Source organism: Seriola lalandi, unplaced genomic scaffold (assembly GCF_002814215.2).
Source record: "Seriola lalandi dorsalis isolate HSWRI2012SDOR001 ecotype SW California unplaced genomic scaffold, Sedor1 jcf7180002054548, whole genome shotgun sequence".
Classification (NCBI taxonomy): Eukaryota; Metazoa; Chordata; class Actinopteri; order Carangiformes; family Carangidae; genus Seriola; species Seriola lalandi.
The window spans coordinates 378,118-393,959 of record NW_019525101.1 but is presented as its reverse complement, the minus strand read 5'-3'; the positions used below and the strand labels follow the sequence as shown (position 1 = coordinate 393,959).

At 43.6% G+C, this 15,842-nt stretch overlaps 4 protein-coding genes across 11 annotated transcripts in view; 1 reads left to right on the top strand and 3 right to left on the bottom strand.

The window, feature by feature from the left end:
* reln (reelin) overlaps positions 1 to 10,074 on the top strand; it is a 91,249-nt gene extending 81,175 nt beyond the window's left edge. Inside the window, exons 51-64 of one of the 3 annotated variants that reach the window (XM_087176340.1) lie at positions 94 to 248; positions 371 to 585; positions 769 to 946; positions 1,058 to 1,233; positions 1,343 to 1,449; positions 1,535 to 1,777; positions 1,886 to 2,061; positions 2,159 to 2,232; positions 2,788 to 2,949; positions 3,120 to 3,277; positions 3,565 to 3,790; positions 3,932 to 4,129; positions 4,636 to 4,734; positions 8,639 to 10,074. In XM_087176340.1, the coding sequence (XP_087032466.1) occupies positions 94 to 248; positions 371 to 585; positions 769 to 946; positions 1,058 to 1,233; positions 1,343 to 1,449; positions 1,535 to 1,777; positions 1,886 to 2,061; positions 2,159 to 2,232; positions 2,788 to 2,949; positions 3,120 to 3,277; positions 3,565 to 3,790; positions 3,932 to 4,129; positions 4,636 to 4,734; positions 8,639 to 8,735 (2,264 nt within the window). In that variant the 3' untranslated portion in view covers positions 8,736 to 10,074. The other 2 variants (XM_087176341.1, XM_087176342.1) reach the window with 2 other exon arrangements.
* Positions 10,075 to 10,859: 785 nt separating this feature from the next.
* Positions 10,860 to 11,246, bottom strand: LOC147818632 (protein Bouncer-like). The gene has a single exon (XM_087176322.1). The coding sequence runs from the start codon at positions 11,241 to 11,243 to the stop codon at positions 10,860 to 10,862; it is 384 nt and encodes a 127-aa protein (XP_087032448.1). The 5' UTR covers positions 11,244 to 11,246.
* Positions 11,247 to 11,972: 726 nt separating this feature from the next.
* Positions 11,973 to 12,963, bottom strand: LOC147818631 (protein Bouncer-like). Its single transcript, XM_087176337.1, has 2 exons — positions 12,873 to 12,963; positions 11,973 to 12,754 (listed from the first exon to the last, which is right to left on the bottom strand). Exons 1-2 carry the CDS (start codon positions 12,893 to 12,895, stop codon positions 12,271 to 12,273), a joined length of 507 nt encoding a protein of 168 aa, XP_087032463.1. The 5' UTR covers positions 12,896 to 12,963; the 3' UTR covers positions 11,973 to 12,270.
* Positions 12,964 to 13,057: 94 nt separating this feature from the next.
* Positions 13,058 to 15,684, bottom strand: LOC111661648 (uncharacterized). 6 transcript variants are annotated; one of them, XM_023415286.2, is made up of 5 exons: positions 15,562 to 15,684; positions 13,954 to 14,138; positions 13,824 to 13,849; positions 13,618 to 13,738; positions 13,058 to 13,516 (listed from the first exon to the last, which is right to left on the bottom strand). In XM_023415286.2, the coding sequence occupies exons 2-5, from the start codon at positions 14,098 to 14,100 to the stop codon at positions 13,463 to 13,465; spliced, it is 348 nt and encodes a 115-aa protein (XP_023271054.1). In that variant the 5' UTR covers positions 14,101 to 14,138; positions 15,562 to 15,684; the 3' UTR covers positions 13,058 to 13,462. The 6 variants fall into 6 exon arrangements, with proteins under 6 accessions (XP_023271054.1, XP_087032465.1, XP_023271055.1 ...); XM_087176339.1 differs by having other exon boundaries at positions 13,954 to 14,231; positions 15,562 to 15,683; XM_023415287.2 differs by lacking the exon at positions 15,562 to 15,684 and adding an exon at positions 14,410 to 15,537.
* Between the last annotated feature and the right edge of the window lie 158 nt (positions 15,685 to 15,842).

Below are 15,842 nucleotides of genomic sequence, written 5' to 3'. Positions count from 1 at the left end.
TTGGACCAGGGACCTAAATCAATGCCACAACTAAACAAGTTTCTAATAATTGCTTCTCTCTTTCTATGTTTCTCTCTCTTTCTTTATTCTCAGTGAGTGATCACTGGTTGTTCTCAGAGGACTGCTCGGTGCAGCGCTTCTGCGGCTCTCCTGATGGGGTGATGGTGTGTGGAAATGCTGATGGGAGAGAGGTGTATGCTGTCACACATGATATTATTCCTGACAAGGGCTGGGTCATGCAGTTCAAGGTAACTAAAACAAACCTAAAACAACACATATTTGTTCTTTCATTCATGTAACCAGTTCATTGTTGTGTAAATTCACTTTGTAAATATAACCATATGTTATCAATATCCGTGTGTTGATTTAGATTGCAGTAGGCTGCAGTGTGCCAGAACGTCATGCAGACCGGCAGGTTCATGTCCAGTACTCAGCTGATTTCGGAGTGACCTGGAAGTACCTGGTGCCCCAGTGCCTGCCTGCTGACCCCCGCTGTGGCGGTCAGGTCTCACAGCCGTCAGTCTTCTTCCCTGCTGAAGGCTGGAAGAGGGCAGTCTATCCCCTGCCCGACAGCCTTGCTGACACGTGAGTCATCCTGCCTACTCATATTTACCTCCTCATATTTAATGTTACCACCATTACATGCTTGACTTAAATTATTGATAGATCAAATTATTGTCACGATATAAAATATTAAAACCACTGTCATATAAAACATGAAAATGGCATGCAGTGTTGTTTGACTAACCTGTCCTGTCTGTTCCACAGTGCGGTGCGGTTCCGTTTTTTCCAGCAGCACTCAGATATTCAGTGGGGTGTGGAGAACTTTTACATCGGGCCAGCATGTGACAGCCACTGTGGGGGACATGGGGATTGTCTGGATCAACGCTGTCTCTGCGACCCAGGATTCACTGGACCAAACTGCTATGCCAGCACTGCTCTTAAGGTGGATTGATCAGTTTTAATGTATATTCTGGTGTCAAACGCAGAAAATGATGATTAGATGTTATCTGTTTGAGAAAACAATGGTTTAGATTCTGTGCTGTTTTTTCTGTAGGCATCTCTGAAGGAGCGTTTTGACTGGGAAGGGGCAGCAGGACCTCAGTGGCAGGTGCTGGAGGGCGGCAGGCCCTGTACAGACTGCGGTGTGTTAGTAGAAGGGACTGCCCTGTACTTTGGAGGGGCTGATGCAAGACAGGCTGTCACTGCTGATCTGGACCTCCGTGGAGCCAAGTCAGTACTCAACTTCTGTTGGACATTCCCAGACACAGACATTTTCTACCTGGCTTTAAATATTGTGCTTTAAATACAATGCATTATAAATTGCATGCTTTTTGGATAGGTTTGTGGAGTACTGGGCCAGGATTGGAAGTGAAGATAACATGACCATGTGCCATCGTCCAACATGTCGCAAAGAGGGAGTGCTGCTGGATTACTCTACTGATGGAGGTGGACTAACAACATGCATTTTTATTTTTAATCATCTTTTTCTTTTTTCTTTCATTTTCTCATTCCGTCAATATTGGTTCCTCAGGTGTTTCCTGGATGCTGTTGCATGAGATGGACTATCTAAAGTATGTGTCAGTGAGGAGAGACTACATTGTTCTCCCAGAGGGAGCTCTAACCAATGCCACTCGCCTGCGTTGGTGGCAGCCATTTACCATTTCCTCTGGCCTGGCCACCCCCAGCCTGGAAAGAGCCCAGTGGGCTATAGATAACATCTTGGTGGGGGGCTCAGACATTAACCCATCAACCCTGCTTGACACCTTTGATGATGGTGAGTTTGTCTGTGCTGATGTAATCAAGGCCCAAAAACTAAATTAATATTTTGGAAATCATTGTGACTTTTCCGCCTCTTCTGGTTTGTTTCTTTGCCTTTCACCAGAGGGTGTTTCTCATGAGGAAAGCTGGAGTTTCTACCCTAATGCTGTACGCACAGCTGGCTTCTGTGGAAACCCATCATTCCACTTGTATTGGCCAAACAAGAACCAAGACAGGACACACAACATCCTGGCCACTCGAGAGCTCATAGTGCAGCCTGGCTATGTTCTACAATTCAAGGTACAGTACTGCCAGAGGGCGACGTAAGTTAATTAACAACTGTCATTTGTCTTGAACACTGTGGCTTCAGTTCTTAATACCTCTCTCCCTGTTGCAGATTGTTGTTGGGTGTGAGGCAGACACCTGTGAAGACCATCATTCTGTCTTGCTGCAGTACAGGAAGGACGCAAGGTAAAAAAAAAACAAAAACAAGGAGAGGCATACTTAAAGTTTGCTATATTCACTTAAAACGTGATAACATGTCATTATTTTGTTCACAGCTTGTGTCCACTGCCTCCAGTGATTGTGGGTTGATGAAAACACTTTGACACAGTGATAAAACAAATGCCTGCAATATACTGTCAAGCCTCATTTTGTTATTTGATGGTCTCTTTTTCCAATACAGTGGATAACAGCCAAATTGTAGCTAATGCAGAAATATTTTTACAGCCGTGATGGAAATACCCATCGACTGACTGACAAGCTGTTGTCTTTGTAACCAACAGTCTGGGATCATAGACCTGAATGATACACATAGCTGACCTGACAACCAGTCAGAGCAGGTGGTGCCATGACATGACCTTATCAATGTTAAATGTCAGAATCAAATAACAGTAGCTTCAATCTGTGTAAAGATTATTACCATTTTAGGAATATTACCGGTTCAAGATTACTTGACATATTTTTATTTTGTTCATCGGATGCATTTCGCACGGACTGTTTTCAGATCTCAGTCTTTCCCATTAGGTCTGACTCGTGGCAGCTGGTACAGTCAGAGTGCCTCCCCTCGTCAGTCAACAACGTGGGCTGCTCCCCTTTCCAGTTCCATGAGTCCACAATCTACAGTCCAGTCAACAGCTCAGCATGGACAAGGGTCACTGTCCAGCTGCCAGACCATGTCTCCTCAGGGTAGGAGCACACACTTAGTTCCTTGGTCAGCAGTGGAACGTATCAGAGCTCTTGTCTCATTTTTGTTTTGTCTCAATTCATATATTTACGCAGATGTGCAGAATAATGGGCAACAGTTACAGTTCTGTTGCAGTGGTGTAAGCCTTTTATGATTCGTTGTATGTTTCCAGGGCTACTCAGTTCCGCTGGATTCAGAAGGAGGGAACAGGAGAGCGGCAGAGCTGGGGAGTGGACCATGTTTATATTGGAGAGGCCTGCCCGGGGCTCTGCAGTGGCCACGGCTACTGTACAAGTGGAGTGGTCTGCATCTGTGATGAGGGACACCATGGTGGGCCACAAACAGCGTATTACATTCAAACTGCTAAATACACACACACTGTTTTATCGTTTATACTTTTCAGCAAAGATGTTGGATTGGGGTATTTTTGTCAAGTAAAATGATGCAAGTGAACAAAGTGAAAAGTAAACATTTGCAGCAACACTGAACAAAAATGTTTCCATCTGATTTATTTAACTCCATCACAAATAGTCTTGCGATAATTATGCTCTTACTTCACAAAGAGTGTAATCTTCATTCTCTCAGTTTCATCACCTCCCCTCTTCTCACCTGAACAGGTGACGACTGCTCCCTCTCCAGCAGTGACCTGCCCAGCTCAATCAAGGACAACTTTGAGTCCGGCAGCGTGTCTCAGGAGAGCTGGCAGCTGATCCAGGGTGGGGGTGTAGGCAGCGGCTGTGGGCAGCTGTCACCGCATGCCCACGGAGACTCACTCTACTTCAATGGCTGTAAGATGAGGCAGGCAGTTACTAAACCGCTGGACCTCACTAGAGCCAGGTACAGGTACAACCAAAACATACTGTACATAAACTGATTTTGTAAACACCTGCCTACCTCGCAGCTATGGCAAATTATCTGTCATATCATGTTTAATATTTTATTTCTTTAACCTCTCCTTTGCCTTCCTTCTCTGTCTCCTTGCAGTAAGATCATGTTTGTGCTGCAGATTGGCAGTGTGGCACAGACAGACAGCTGTAACATAGCTCTGGATCAGGCCGATACAGTAGACAGAGCCGTGCTGCTGCAGTACAGTGTCAACAATGGAGTCAGCTGGCATGTAATTGCCCAGCACCAGCCCAAAGACTTCATAAAGGCGCAGAGAGTCTCCTACAACATTCCACTGTGAGTGATGCATAGAGACACTCAGTTTAAATTGTACAGTCATTTAATGAGGCACTCTTTATAAAGGCTTTTAAGTTGTCACTTAAACATCAGTAAATGTTTTACTATTAGTGTATAAATGTTAGTAAATCATTAATAAAGGGTAATGGATAATGGATAATAATTTTCCCAGAAAGGAAGTAGTCAAACAGCCCATTGGAGGGGGTTTTCCTGATGAACAAACCAGCTAGATAAAATGACGAAGTGTCACCCTGGAGGAGGATAAACCACAGAGAGATTTTTCACAACATGGAAACGGTTGCTCCTAGTAATGGCTTATAACTGATCCATAAATCTGTTTTCAAAGTTTTCATTTACAGCTTTTATAAAGGGTGCCTTATTAGTAAGTACTACTGTGTAAACCAGTGTGGAAAACTTTATTAGGCTGCTTTGAACCTACAACAGTATAACCACTGACATATGTGTTGACCTTTGCTGACCCTACAATGTTTCCATGGTCTCTCCAGAGAGGCGAGGGTTAAAGGGGTGATGCTGCGATGGTGGCAGCCGCGTCACGATGGTGCAGGACATGACCAGTGGGCGTTGGACCATGTGGAAGTAGTTCTGTGAGTACCCAATTCCCAGCCAGCCCCCGGCCCCCCAGACTGGCCCCCAACAGAGCCCTGATCTGCCCCTGTCTCTACCTCTGCCTCAGACTCACCTGTAAAAATGATCCCCTCTACTCCTCACAAACACAGAGATACAGTATAGAAATAATGTAAGCACGTCTACATGCGTGCTGCTTACCTCCTACAACAAAACCTATCAGCACTCACTTGTTATAAATCCTCATCACAGCTTCTGATGGCAAGCAGAGTAGAAAATGCCTGCAGTGTGCTTGTGGTGGGTTCTGTTTGTGGATGGCTGTTCTGTGTACGACAGATCAACTCCTGCTGTCAAATCGTCATATTTTCAGTGTCTTGTAGAACCCATGCATCTCCCAGAAATACAATTTGTCAAGGATTTATGTATTTTTCCTTTGAAATGACTAAATGGTGTTAATATGTTTTAAATCATATCACATGAATAACCTTAAAATATCTTAGAGAGAGTTAAATTAAACAACTGAGGTCATAAATTCCAACATTGTTCAAAATGTTGCCATTTGTTTTTGTGCTGAAGCACTCATTAGATGTGAAACACCCATTCACTTACCCATTTACAGTATTCACCCATTTGTAGTTAGCCCATCTGCGAGTTGCCTTTGTGGTCATTATAAGGCGTGGCAGAGAACACTGAACCAGGATCATATACAGTACAGAACACTGATGGTGGCTTCACATCTCTGACAATGTGTCCTTGTTCTACTGTGAAGTCAGCGTTTGGTTTTGTGTTTTTTCACATCCATTTCATGCAAACGTTGTCCGAGATTTCTTTCTACAGGGAATAAAAATGTTCTTACAGATTCTTAAATTTGATTTGATGGAACTGGCAAACACTCTGCACTGATTCATTGATTGTTTCTCTCTTTCTTTTTTCCTCCTTTTTACATTCATGTTTAGTCTGTAGCCTGCGTCAATAAACATTTTCTCCACGGGGAAGTCAGATCCAGCTTTCATATAGAGATTAAAAGAGGCAAAACTGGAGATTCTGCAGGGCACTGAAGATATCATGAAGATGGTCTATACTCAGCTAGCATATTCTTAACATGGCACTATCATCAAGCATTTTGAATGCATTCTCTGCATGTTGCTGTGGGTATCAGAGCAATGTTCCCTGTGATGTGGGTGCTTATTGTTCATTTAGATGCGTACCCAATGCATTTCAAATGCTACATACAACAGTCATGTAAGGCACTCTGATATTTCATGCACAGTTGCGCACACACACACACACAAACACACACACACACACAAACACACATAAACATACATCTATGCCTAACCTGAGCTGTCCCTGGTCTACGTGGCCGTGACCTGTCCCACTCCCTCCCTCGCACCTGCACGGTTTTCAACAGTGTCTGCTGAAAAGAGTAACCGTGATCCTCACACTTTGCTCTGTTGTTTATTTCTCTCTGTTCACCACTCCTCCACTCCTTCACACATTCTTCCTGTCACTCCTACTCCTGCTCAATCTTTTCTTTTGTGTCACGTGCCTTTCCTCCCTGCTGCTTAATGTCACTGACGTGTTTGATCATGTGGTCATGCTCACTCCTCTGCCTGTGCTGCATTGTATCCTACCTTACGTCATCATCATCATCATCCTCCTCCTCCTCCTCCTCCTCCTTTTCCTTACTTTCTTCCTTCCTTCTGTCTTTCCTTCCTCAAATCTCTTTCCCTCTCTCTCTCTCTCTCTCTCTTTCTTTTCCCATTCTGACATACAACGGATGGATTACTGCTATATATCTTGGTCTCTGTCTTCACCTCTACCTGTGTTTTTTTTCTCACCTTCTCTTCATCTTTGTTACTTTTCTTTGCTGTCTATCACTCACTCTTCACCAACTACTCTTCTGCTTTTCATTCTTCTTTCATATTCTCTTTTCCTCTTTCCTCTTTCCTCATTGTCTCTGTCGTCCCACTAACGTTCACTTCTTCTTTGAAACTCTGACTATCTTTCTACCTCTCCTCTCTTCTCCCTTCTCCCCACTTTGGGCCCCTGCCTCCCCAGGCCGGGGCTCCTACCCCCCCAGACCTTTCTGCGAGACAGCAGTCCCCTCCTCCTGCCTCTCCCCTCTCGCGCTCTAACCTCTGCTCTCTTCTGTATTCTGCTCCCTCTGGCATGGCTGTAGTGTCAGGTAAGTTATCCGCCTCTTCCTGAATGCAGCCCCTCCCTCACCCTCCTCCCAGCCCTTTCTTCTCCCTCTTACACTACGCACATCCTCCCTTGATTTCACTGAAACACCCCTCCTCATTATCGCCACAGTCATCTCCATGCCCTGGCCTTATCCCGAGCACCAGGCAGGTCAACAAGCCGACCAGCTGCTCACAGTGCCCAGGTGGAAGCTCGCTGATAAAATGATCCAACACAAATAGGTTAAGAGACAGCTCTCAGGGCAGAAAACAAAACTACATTCACAATATAACAAGAGTAGTGAAATTCTGACAGGTGGTGGCACATTTGTTATTTGTCAAATTTGATTTATGACATCACATCCCCTAAAACAGTTCGACACAATGTCACCAGATGAGAACAGATTCCTGTTAAATGGCTTTGATTTCGAATGTGCAGTTTACACAGTCCTTGGGGCATTTTTTCACGAATGTCAGTGGTACTGTGTTTGTGTGTATATGTGTGATGTAATCCATCACTATAGCTGTTTCTGTTTGTTTTGTTCTGGCTACTACCTCTGCTACAGGCTGTTCTAGTGTTTTGGACCTAGCTGCTACTTTACAAGCCGACACATACAATTCAGTGATCCTACGTGAAACAGATGACTGTTTGTGGGTCCAGGATGTATCTCACTCAAGCCCAAGCACAAAAGGGGCTTCTTTTTCCCATTCATACATCAACATCAGTTGCAATGCAGGGCATCTTGCACCATCAATTACAAATGAGGGCATATTTGGCCATCATCCAACTAACCTCCTCCATCCAGCTCCTTGCATGGCTTTGTGGACCGACTGTTGCGACAGCTCTCCATCCTTTTTCCACTCATGGCTGTCTGTCTGTATGAGGACAACAACACATGACTCTGAGCAAGGAGCTCCCTCCTCGCTGTCCCTCCGTTTTCTGACCATAAGTCAGAAACACACACACGCACAAACATAAGCAGTTAACCAGCCATCCCTGCCATCCACCTTCACAGTTCCACCTTCACAGCCATCACACACGCGCACACCATCCCCACCCCCTCCCCCACCGTCCTTATTCCCCCTGCTTCGCAGAGGCCCCTGCCTGCCCTGGCTGCACTCCTGGCTCACTGGCACCGCCCTGCTGGATGGAAGAGGCATTGAACAGGCTAAGCAAGAGCAATCTTCCGCAGCTTTTTTCTATGTTTTCTAGTTTCAAAACCACCCCTTCTCTGCTCATAACCCCGCACTTTTATGGCCTTGGTTTAGTTACTTTTCTTGTCTCCAAGTGATGGCTGTTAACTCTGACCTCAAACACTCAGTGTCAGAGTTCCTCCCTAGTATTTGTAATGGTGTGTTTGTAAATTGTGTCCCATGTCTTGTCCTGTGACATTTGGTCTGCCATTGAATACATGTAGCTAGTTTTACCACCATGTTCACTGTCTAGGTGCCTCTCATTTGTGGAGAACATAAACAAATCTAGTTGTGTAGAGTAGCACCATCCATTCTCTGAGCCATAAGACCCATACAGGTGTTGAGTGTTTGAGGTTATAGCTGAAACATGATTAAAAAAAAAGCCAGCATGAACCCGGATGTGAGAGAGTACGACTGTTTGCGTGTTTGTGTGCATGGATGCGAGTGTGTGCATGGGAATGTGTGGATTTTTAGTGTCCTTTTCTCGGTCACTAATGTTCACACTCCTCTTTCCCTCCCTCTTTCACCGTCTTTTGTATCCCTGCAGCACCCGTAAACAAAACTACATGATGAACTTTGCCAGACAGACCGGCGTGCGTCACTACTACAGCCGCAAGAGGCGGGCACTGCGACAGCGTGCCTAAACCCAAGCAGAAGGGATTCGCCCTCTGACCTGCCAATCACACATCGACCTGCCACGCACATCCTTTTTCTCCTGACGACATATCGCCCTGTTGAGTCCCATCCACCGGTGGATTCCAGTCAGCCTTAGACTTCCCTCACCCATATCTCCCTACTGTCTGCTAGAAACACGGGCCATCCGATCAGTTTACGCCAGCCAATCAAGGCTTTCCCAACCACACGGGTCGGCGGGAATGAAACTCAGAAGGAGTGAAGCGGCCATTTTGTTTACTTTTTTTCCATGGACAGTCGGGGGTTTCTAGTTGTTTTCTAATTGTTGCTGTGGTTCCTCTGATTCCTGTTCCCACCTGCGATATCCCTCCCTCTGGCTTACCTCCCCATCACTCCTCCTCCCTCTCCTCACCCTGCTTTTCCTACCACACTGTGAAATTGAGAGATAATATATCACTGCTGAACTGACCAGCCGATTGGAGAGTTGCCTCCCAGTTCCACTGAGCCGCCGGAGGGGGAGGACCACTCCACTGCCGCCAACCAGTACGCCAGGAGAAAGACCACGATGATGATACTGACCATTAAGAGGAATAACGGTGATGAAGAAGAAAAAAAAAAAAGTACTGTGTTCTTGCTGTTCTGTGTGTCTGTGGGTTCTTTTTGTGATGAGTTGACTGTGGTGTTCTGTTCATTTGTTTGTTTGTTTTCTACTAATTCATATGCTTTTAAGGGGGGGGGGGGTTGCTGGGTTCTGTTTCCTTTTCCTCATTTATCTGGAATGGATGTGGGCTGGGCAGATGAAGCCCGGCCTCCACAGCAAGAAGGAATGAAAGAATGATTTGCACGATGGGAAAAGGAGAAAATAAGAAAAAAATAAAGACAATAATTTTTGTTTTTTTTTAAATCATTTTTTATATATGTTGGTTCCCGAAAATACAGATATTTATGGTAAATGGTTCTTCACGTAACCTATTTAAGATGCACTGTGCGTGAAATCTGTATGTTATTTTTTAGTGTTAAGTTATTAGGCAGTTGAGTCAGGCTCTCAGACTGCACCATCTCCCCTCTTCCTTCTCATACCTCTTCTCTTGTGCTGTTTCCCCACTTTCCATTCCCCTCTCTCTCTCTCTCTCTCTCTCTATCTCTCTCTCTCTCTCTCTCTATCTCTCTGCTGATTTCTGATACCTGGAGGTGAGGCTCTATTAGTGTTGTTTTTTGAAGTCTGTGTAATATGGACCCTCTGCCCTCAGTGTAACTCCAGTATAGCAATCTCCTGTATATATATGTATATCCACTATGGGGAGACCCAGCAGCCTTATAAAAGGGAAATAAAGAACTGTCCAAACCTCATACTGTACACATTGCTTCAAATGCTCTCTTTCATTATTAAAAGACAAACCTGGCATTTGTCTATTTACTTTTCTTATTGTCAACAAGCCTCTCTTTTACTTTCCAACTTCCCTTTTGTCTGTTGCACTCCTCTAAGCGCACTGAATCCTCCCAAAGATGTACATCATCTGCTGGGGATCATTTACAGCACCAGGATGGTGACTGTGGGACTGATTCAATAAATTGCAGTGCCTTTGTTTGTTGTGATAAGGGAACATATCAGCTGGTGCACCAGTGTGGTTCGCTTATGTGATTTCATCAGTTTTTGGACAACAAAGGAGCTCCATGGCACAGAGGAATGATTTATACCAAGATAAGGAAACACAGACACCACTTGTTTGGAGACTCAGTTGATTGTTGGTTTTGTTTTTTTTTGTGAAATGTGTTGACAATAAGAAAAATACAGAATAGCCAGAATTGCCAGCCTTGTCTGGTGCGTGTTGTGCGAGGGGGAGAGAAAAGTATAAAAATACAAACATATAATTTCAAATATTTATTTGATAGACATTATAAAAACAGATGCTTGTTACTAAAATGTTTTTAAAAAATGTGGTGAAATCTCTGCCATCGCCTTGGTGCATACCCAAGTGTCTTCAGACTGGGCGTTCACAACACACTACTACAGGCCTTCATCATTACTCCATGCTGAGGTTGCAGAGATGCCTTGGTCTTGACCCATATGCATATCGTCACCCCTTGACATGAAATTAAAAATGCTCATAAGATAGCACACCAGGAGTCTTTGGTCACAAGCTGCCAACCATCACAGCCACAGTGACAAGTGTTACAGTGATGGAGAGGAGATTGGCTTTGACGGCCAGGCAGGAGTTACAGTACGGCTTGTCACAGCAGGCGTAGCTCATGATGTAGACAGTTCCTCTGAGGCGGATTTTGTGCACCTGGCTGCAGTCCTTCTCTGCCATGCAGCCCCTAGCCGACAGGGCACTGTGATTGCCGTAGCGACCATCTGCCTTGAAGCAATGCTCACTAGGAGGGCACTCTGTCACAATGAGCTGCACCGTTTCCTCCTTCTCCAGGATGGGGCTGTAGTAGCAGAGCAGGTTGTCGCATAGCAGCGAGGGGAGGAGAAGGTAGAACCACAGCACAGAAACATGCAGGACCTGCAACATGTTCAGCCTGCAAGGAGGAGAGAGGCATGTGCTATTTTGACCTCAAATGTTAAATGTTAAAATAAAATCACTAAATTTAAGGAGTATATCAGTAATTTAGTATTAACCATCACTTAAGTTCAGAGAGATGAATAAAAACAGTATAGGTCAAGCTCTAAAATCACTAGTTCCAAAACTTCCCATTATACAACTACATAAACACAATGTCTACAATCCAACATCAGGTCACATCTCTTGAGTAATTATTTCAGACTGGACGAAGCTCATCCAGAGTCACAAGACTTCATATAATCATTTCACAAGCTCTGTAGTACTCCCCTGATTAATATATTGACATGTAAAGTCACTTAGTCATCTTTTATCACTTGTCATCTTTCAGTTTCATGTTTTTCTTCCTTGCAAGAATGGTAGTGAAAGAGCAACAGAAATTCAGTAAGTTCAGTGATTGACATTTCTAAGCCTTGCGCAAGTGTTCGTGATTTCTACTGATTGTCACATTCAATGTGCTTAAGGTTGTAAAGGTAGAAACTGATGGAAGAAACATAATTTAAATGTGCAACTTAAAAAAGTACTAGTAGTACTATGACTCACCTGCACATTTTAAATCTAATCAAATCGACAAAACTCTTCTCCACATGAACATTAGTCTCACCACCAGATCCTCCTACACAGGCCACACCTTCCAACACACCTGTTTGTAACATCAATTCAGACCAACCACATCAAACGGGAGCTTAATCATTTTGCTTTTATTGAGCTTCATTTATCAGTAACCACACAGATAATGTCAGCATATAATCGTCTTTTTTAATGGAGCATTTATTCTTTGAAATACACCAGGAGGATGGCTTTTCTCTCTGGAGCACAAAAGTAAGCCCACAAAACACTGATCATTTACACATTCATTTAGCAAAAAAAAATAATCATCACATTATAAACATTTGACCACATGTTACTTATATTTCACAGACTCGGATAAGCGCCTGTGACTGATAGGCCTCTCCCCAGTCTCCTACAAGTACTCCTTTTACGCAGCAGCAGGTAATGTGGTGGTCTTTAATGATGTGTAGTTTGCACATGAATCCCAAGGCTCCTGTCTAAGAAAATTAGTGACATTGGTGTAATCAGTTTTGTCTTTGGTCATCCCCAGTAGCTTCTTCAGGCCGGCCTCAGGCTTTGGCTGGCCATTACACTCGTCTTTGCAGCAGCAGGTGTGGCTGACGTTGTACTTGACCCCCCTATAAGAGAGGAGTTCATGGGAACCACAGAGTTCACTGTCCACGCAGCCCTGAGCAGACAGGATGTGGACGGAGCCATAGCGACCTCTGGAGCTGGAACAGCGCTGATCAGGCAGACACTGACTGGTGATGTTAGCGCAGGACTTGCCTTTATGCTGCAGAGGACAGTAGTAACACAGCAGGCTGTCCAGAGTTAGAGCCGGGAGGACCAGAGCTGTAGCCAACAAGATGGAGGTCGGGAACCAGTGTGGTCCCAACTGATGGACGCCCAGACTAATGTAAATACGCACACACAGAAGCACAAATTGGAAACATGCTTTCATAAAATTAGTCACATGCATCAATTAGTGCTTGTATGGTTTTCCGTCATTTGTGTAGGTGCGTTGTTCACCTGTTCTTTCTCTGTGATCCCATCTTCCTGTATGAACATGTGAAGTTGTGTCAGCCTGTGAAACCTCCAAACACAGGAAAGCTGCTGATTACTAAGCAGAAACAGGTGTGTCTATTGAGCTATTTGAGCTCAATTCATAAACAACATCAGAAATATGCACACAACACAAACAACAAAAATAGAAATGGGATTTTAGCGTCAAGTTTATTGCACATCTTCCCTTATCCTTCAAAACACTTTGTATAGTCTTAAAAAAAAAAAAACATATTTCTCAAATCAGACAAAAGACAGGATTACAGTGCCATCTACTGTCTGGTGTGCTTCATAAACATAATACAAAGGAAGAAATAGTGATTTAATTATTTGTTGTTATGCCATTAACTGTTCAATTTCTCATTCATTTGATCATCAGTACAACTTTTTCTAACTGGATCCTCTACAGTTTCACATATATTTGCTGAAAGATTATCTCCTCAAGATACTTTCCAAATATTTATATAAACAGCAATCAGTCTACATTTGTATAGAATCCGTAATACAAAATATAAAAGAAGAAATCCTTCCTCTAATTGGGCACATTCTTTTCTTTTTCAAGTTCCATAACCAGATGAAAAGGACAGCTTTCCCTCCTTGTACAAAGGTTCCTGTCAGGAAAAGAGAAAAACAAATTCTGGATGACGTGAACATTTTAATTAAAGGAGGTTTTATTGTATGTGATTATTAAAAGCTGTAGTGGTTTGCTTACAGCCAGCTCCTCATCCTCATCCTCCCTGCCACCATCGCTCCAGTCTTGTTCCTCTGCGGGGTCGTAGCTGTACAGAGGAATCAGCCTGTGACGTAGCTCATCTAATCTGAACGAAAAAAAACTATGAAAAAGACCAAATTGTGACAGAACATAAAAGATACAAAACCGATCCGAAAATGCTGCTCAAACCACAGAAATTAACTTACCTTGATTTCCTCCTAATGTAAACAACCTACAGAGAAGTACAACAATACACACTTAATACTAAGCCTGTGGTGCAGTAACGTGAAATAAAATATACATAATGAAAACCAGATATAACAGTACTGATCTTACCACTGCCACTACACATCCAATCAGTATGAGTAGTACAAAGGGGATGAGTGCATAGTAACCAGGAAATCCAGGTTTGGGATTGAGGGGTGAGATGTGGGGAGTAGTGTGGTTGAAATGCATTTCTTTCTGCTCGATCTCCGCCTCCATACAGCACACCCCTCTGCTCCGTGCACCTCAGCCGACACCTTCGTGAGACATTCAGTGGATTGCCGTTGCTGTCATTCCCAGTGTAAGGCCATGTTGGGCTTTATCAACCCCAGCAAGACTCATAAATACCACTACAGAAAGTCAAACAATCACACACAGTTTGCTATGAGATTTGTAATCCGAGCTTCAGTATCTAGGTTTTAAAGTGTTTCAGATGACCTGAGGAGGAAGTTGATGACAGTACAAAGAACGACCTAATAAATACCCAAAACATTCCTCAACTAAAAAACCTGAGTAATTTAATCTTACCTTGTGTGTCATTTATGGAGACTGTGAGCACACATTTCCTTCTTGTTGCTTTCATTTCAGTTCATAGAAGACACACTTACAGAAACACAGTGCTACATACCTCAACCTGCTCAGTGACATTCCTGCGTGAGGAGTAGATGTGATATAGTCTGTTGGTTTAGTTGAACCAGATAGATGAGTTAACTACATGCACAAGGAAGTTTTTTTTTTACCACAATGAAATGCCGGTAGGTTTCCTGTATGAGTAATTACTGCACAATGGTATATTATGTTAATTGGTTTTACGAAGGCCAAAATTGAAAAAAAAAAAAATCAGGTTTAATCCTGGATTTTTAGGCTCACAACGGTGGTTCACGTCTTTTTGTAAATCACCACGGTAACCTATGGTGGACACCTGAAGCCAGGCTCAGACTACAGGAGTTATGGGCCAATTTAACCCTGAAACACCCCTCCAACCAATCGGAGGAGAAATCTAGTCCAGAACCTGGTCAGTACCGATGTCTGGCCCAGGTTATCTAGTGATGTGGGGGGATCACCAACCCAGACTTAAACCTCCCAGAGAGCTCGCTCGCAGACTCATTGGGGTCGCCCCTGGCAGAAAGGTCTTCTGTTTTCAGATGCAGTTTCATTAAATTTAGACAAACTATTTGGCTGGGTTTGGGGAAAAGTCACGGTTTGGGTTAAAATAGACCCTTTCACAACATAATCACGTGGAAAAGCTTTCTGGCAGAAAGGCTTTAAGGCAAGCTTCTCCCACGTGGTTTTCCCTGATGACTCTATAAGTGACCTTCATTGTTGCAGAGGGTCAATCCTGTCTTCATGTCACTCTTTTCCTTCATCCTGTTGGATGTCAAAGCCATTTCTTTGTGCTTAAATACAGATATCATTCTACAGCAGAGACTAAATGAAGCACTTAAAGCCTTGTGTTTCTTGTCCCTATAAGATATTACAGTTAACCTACTCAGCACTTTGAATTATGGTTTATATTGATTTTTTATTTGCTCTCAACTCCGTGTGAAAGAATAAGGCTAAAACTGTCATACACGCCATAAGAATAAATGTAAGCAACACATTCATAGACAGATGTAATTAATTACAGTCATATTGTGTCCTAATATTGGTGCAGTGATATATATAGGTCTATTAACTTACGCATTCACACAGGCGACGGGTTTTTTGGCAGCTGCAACTGCTGCTTTAAGGCTGAATTATGTGTTTAACTTCTTCATATTTGTCTAACACTACAGTTTGCTCTTCATATGTAAAATATTCCGCTCTGCTGCCAGCAGACATGTCCATGTGTCTGACTGGTCTGATGCAGCAAGCACCGCCCCTTTTTAAATGTAGGCGCTCGAGAAAACCTGAGTTGATCATCCCCGTCATGTGACCACAGTTGTTCGGCTCCGTGAAGCCAGACAATGAAAATCTATCCT

Excerpts from the sequence above, each read along its gene's own strand:
- LOC147818632 (XM_087176322.1), bottom strand. The coding sequence starts at position 11,243 with ATGTTGCAGGTCCTGCATGTTTCTGTGCTGTGGTTCTACCTTCTCCTC.
- LOC147818631 (XM_087176337.1), bottom strand. The coding sequence starts at position 12,895 with ATGGGATCACAGAGAAAGAACAG. Across the intron at positions 12,755-12,872 it reads GGATCACAGAGAAAGAACAG|TCTGGGCGTCCATCAGTTGG; the intron begins GTGAACAACGCA and ends TATTTACATTAG.
- LOC111661648 (XM_023415286.2), bottom strand. The coding sequence starts at position 14,100 with ATGGAGGCGGAGATCGAGCAGAAAGAAATGCATTTCAACCACACTACT. Across the intron at positions 13,850-13,953 it reads TTGGATGTGTAGTGGCAGTG|GTTGTTTACATTAGGAGGAA; the intron begins GTAAGATCAGTA and ends ACTTCTCTGTAG. Across the intron at positions 13,517-13,617 it reads ATGAGGATGAGGAGCTGGCT|GAACCTTTGTACAAGGAGGG; the intron begins GTAAGCAAACCA and ends TTTTCCTGACAG.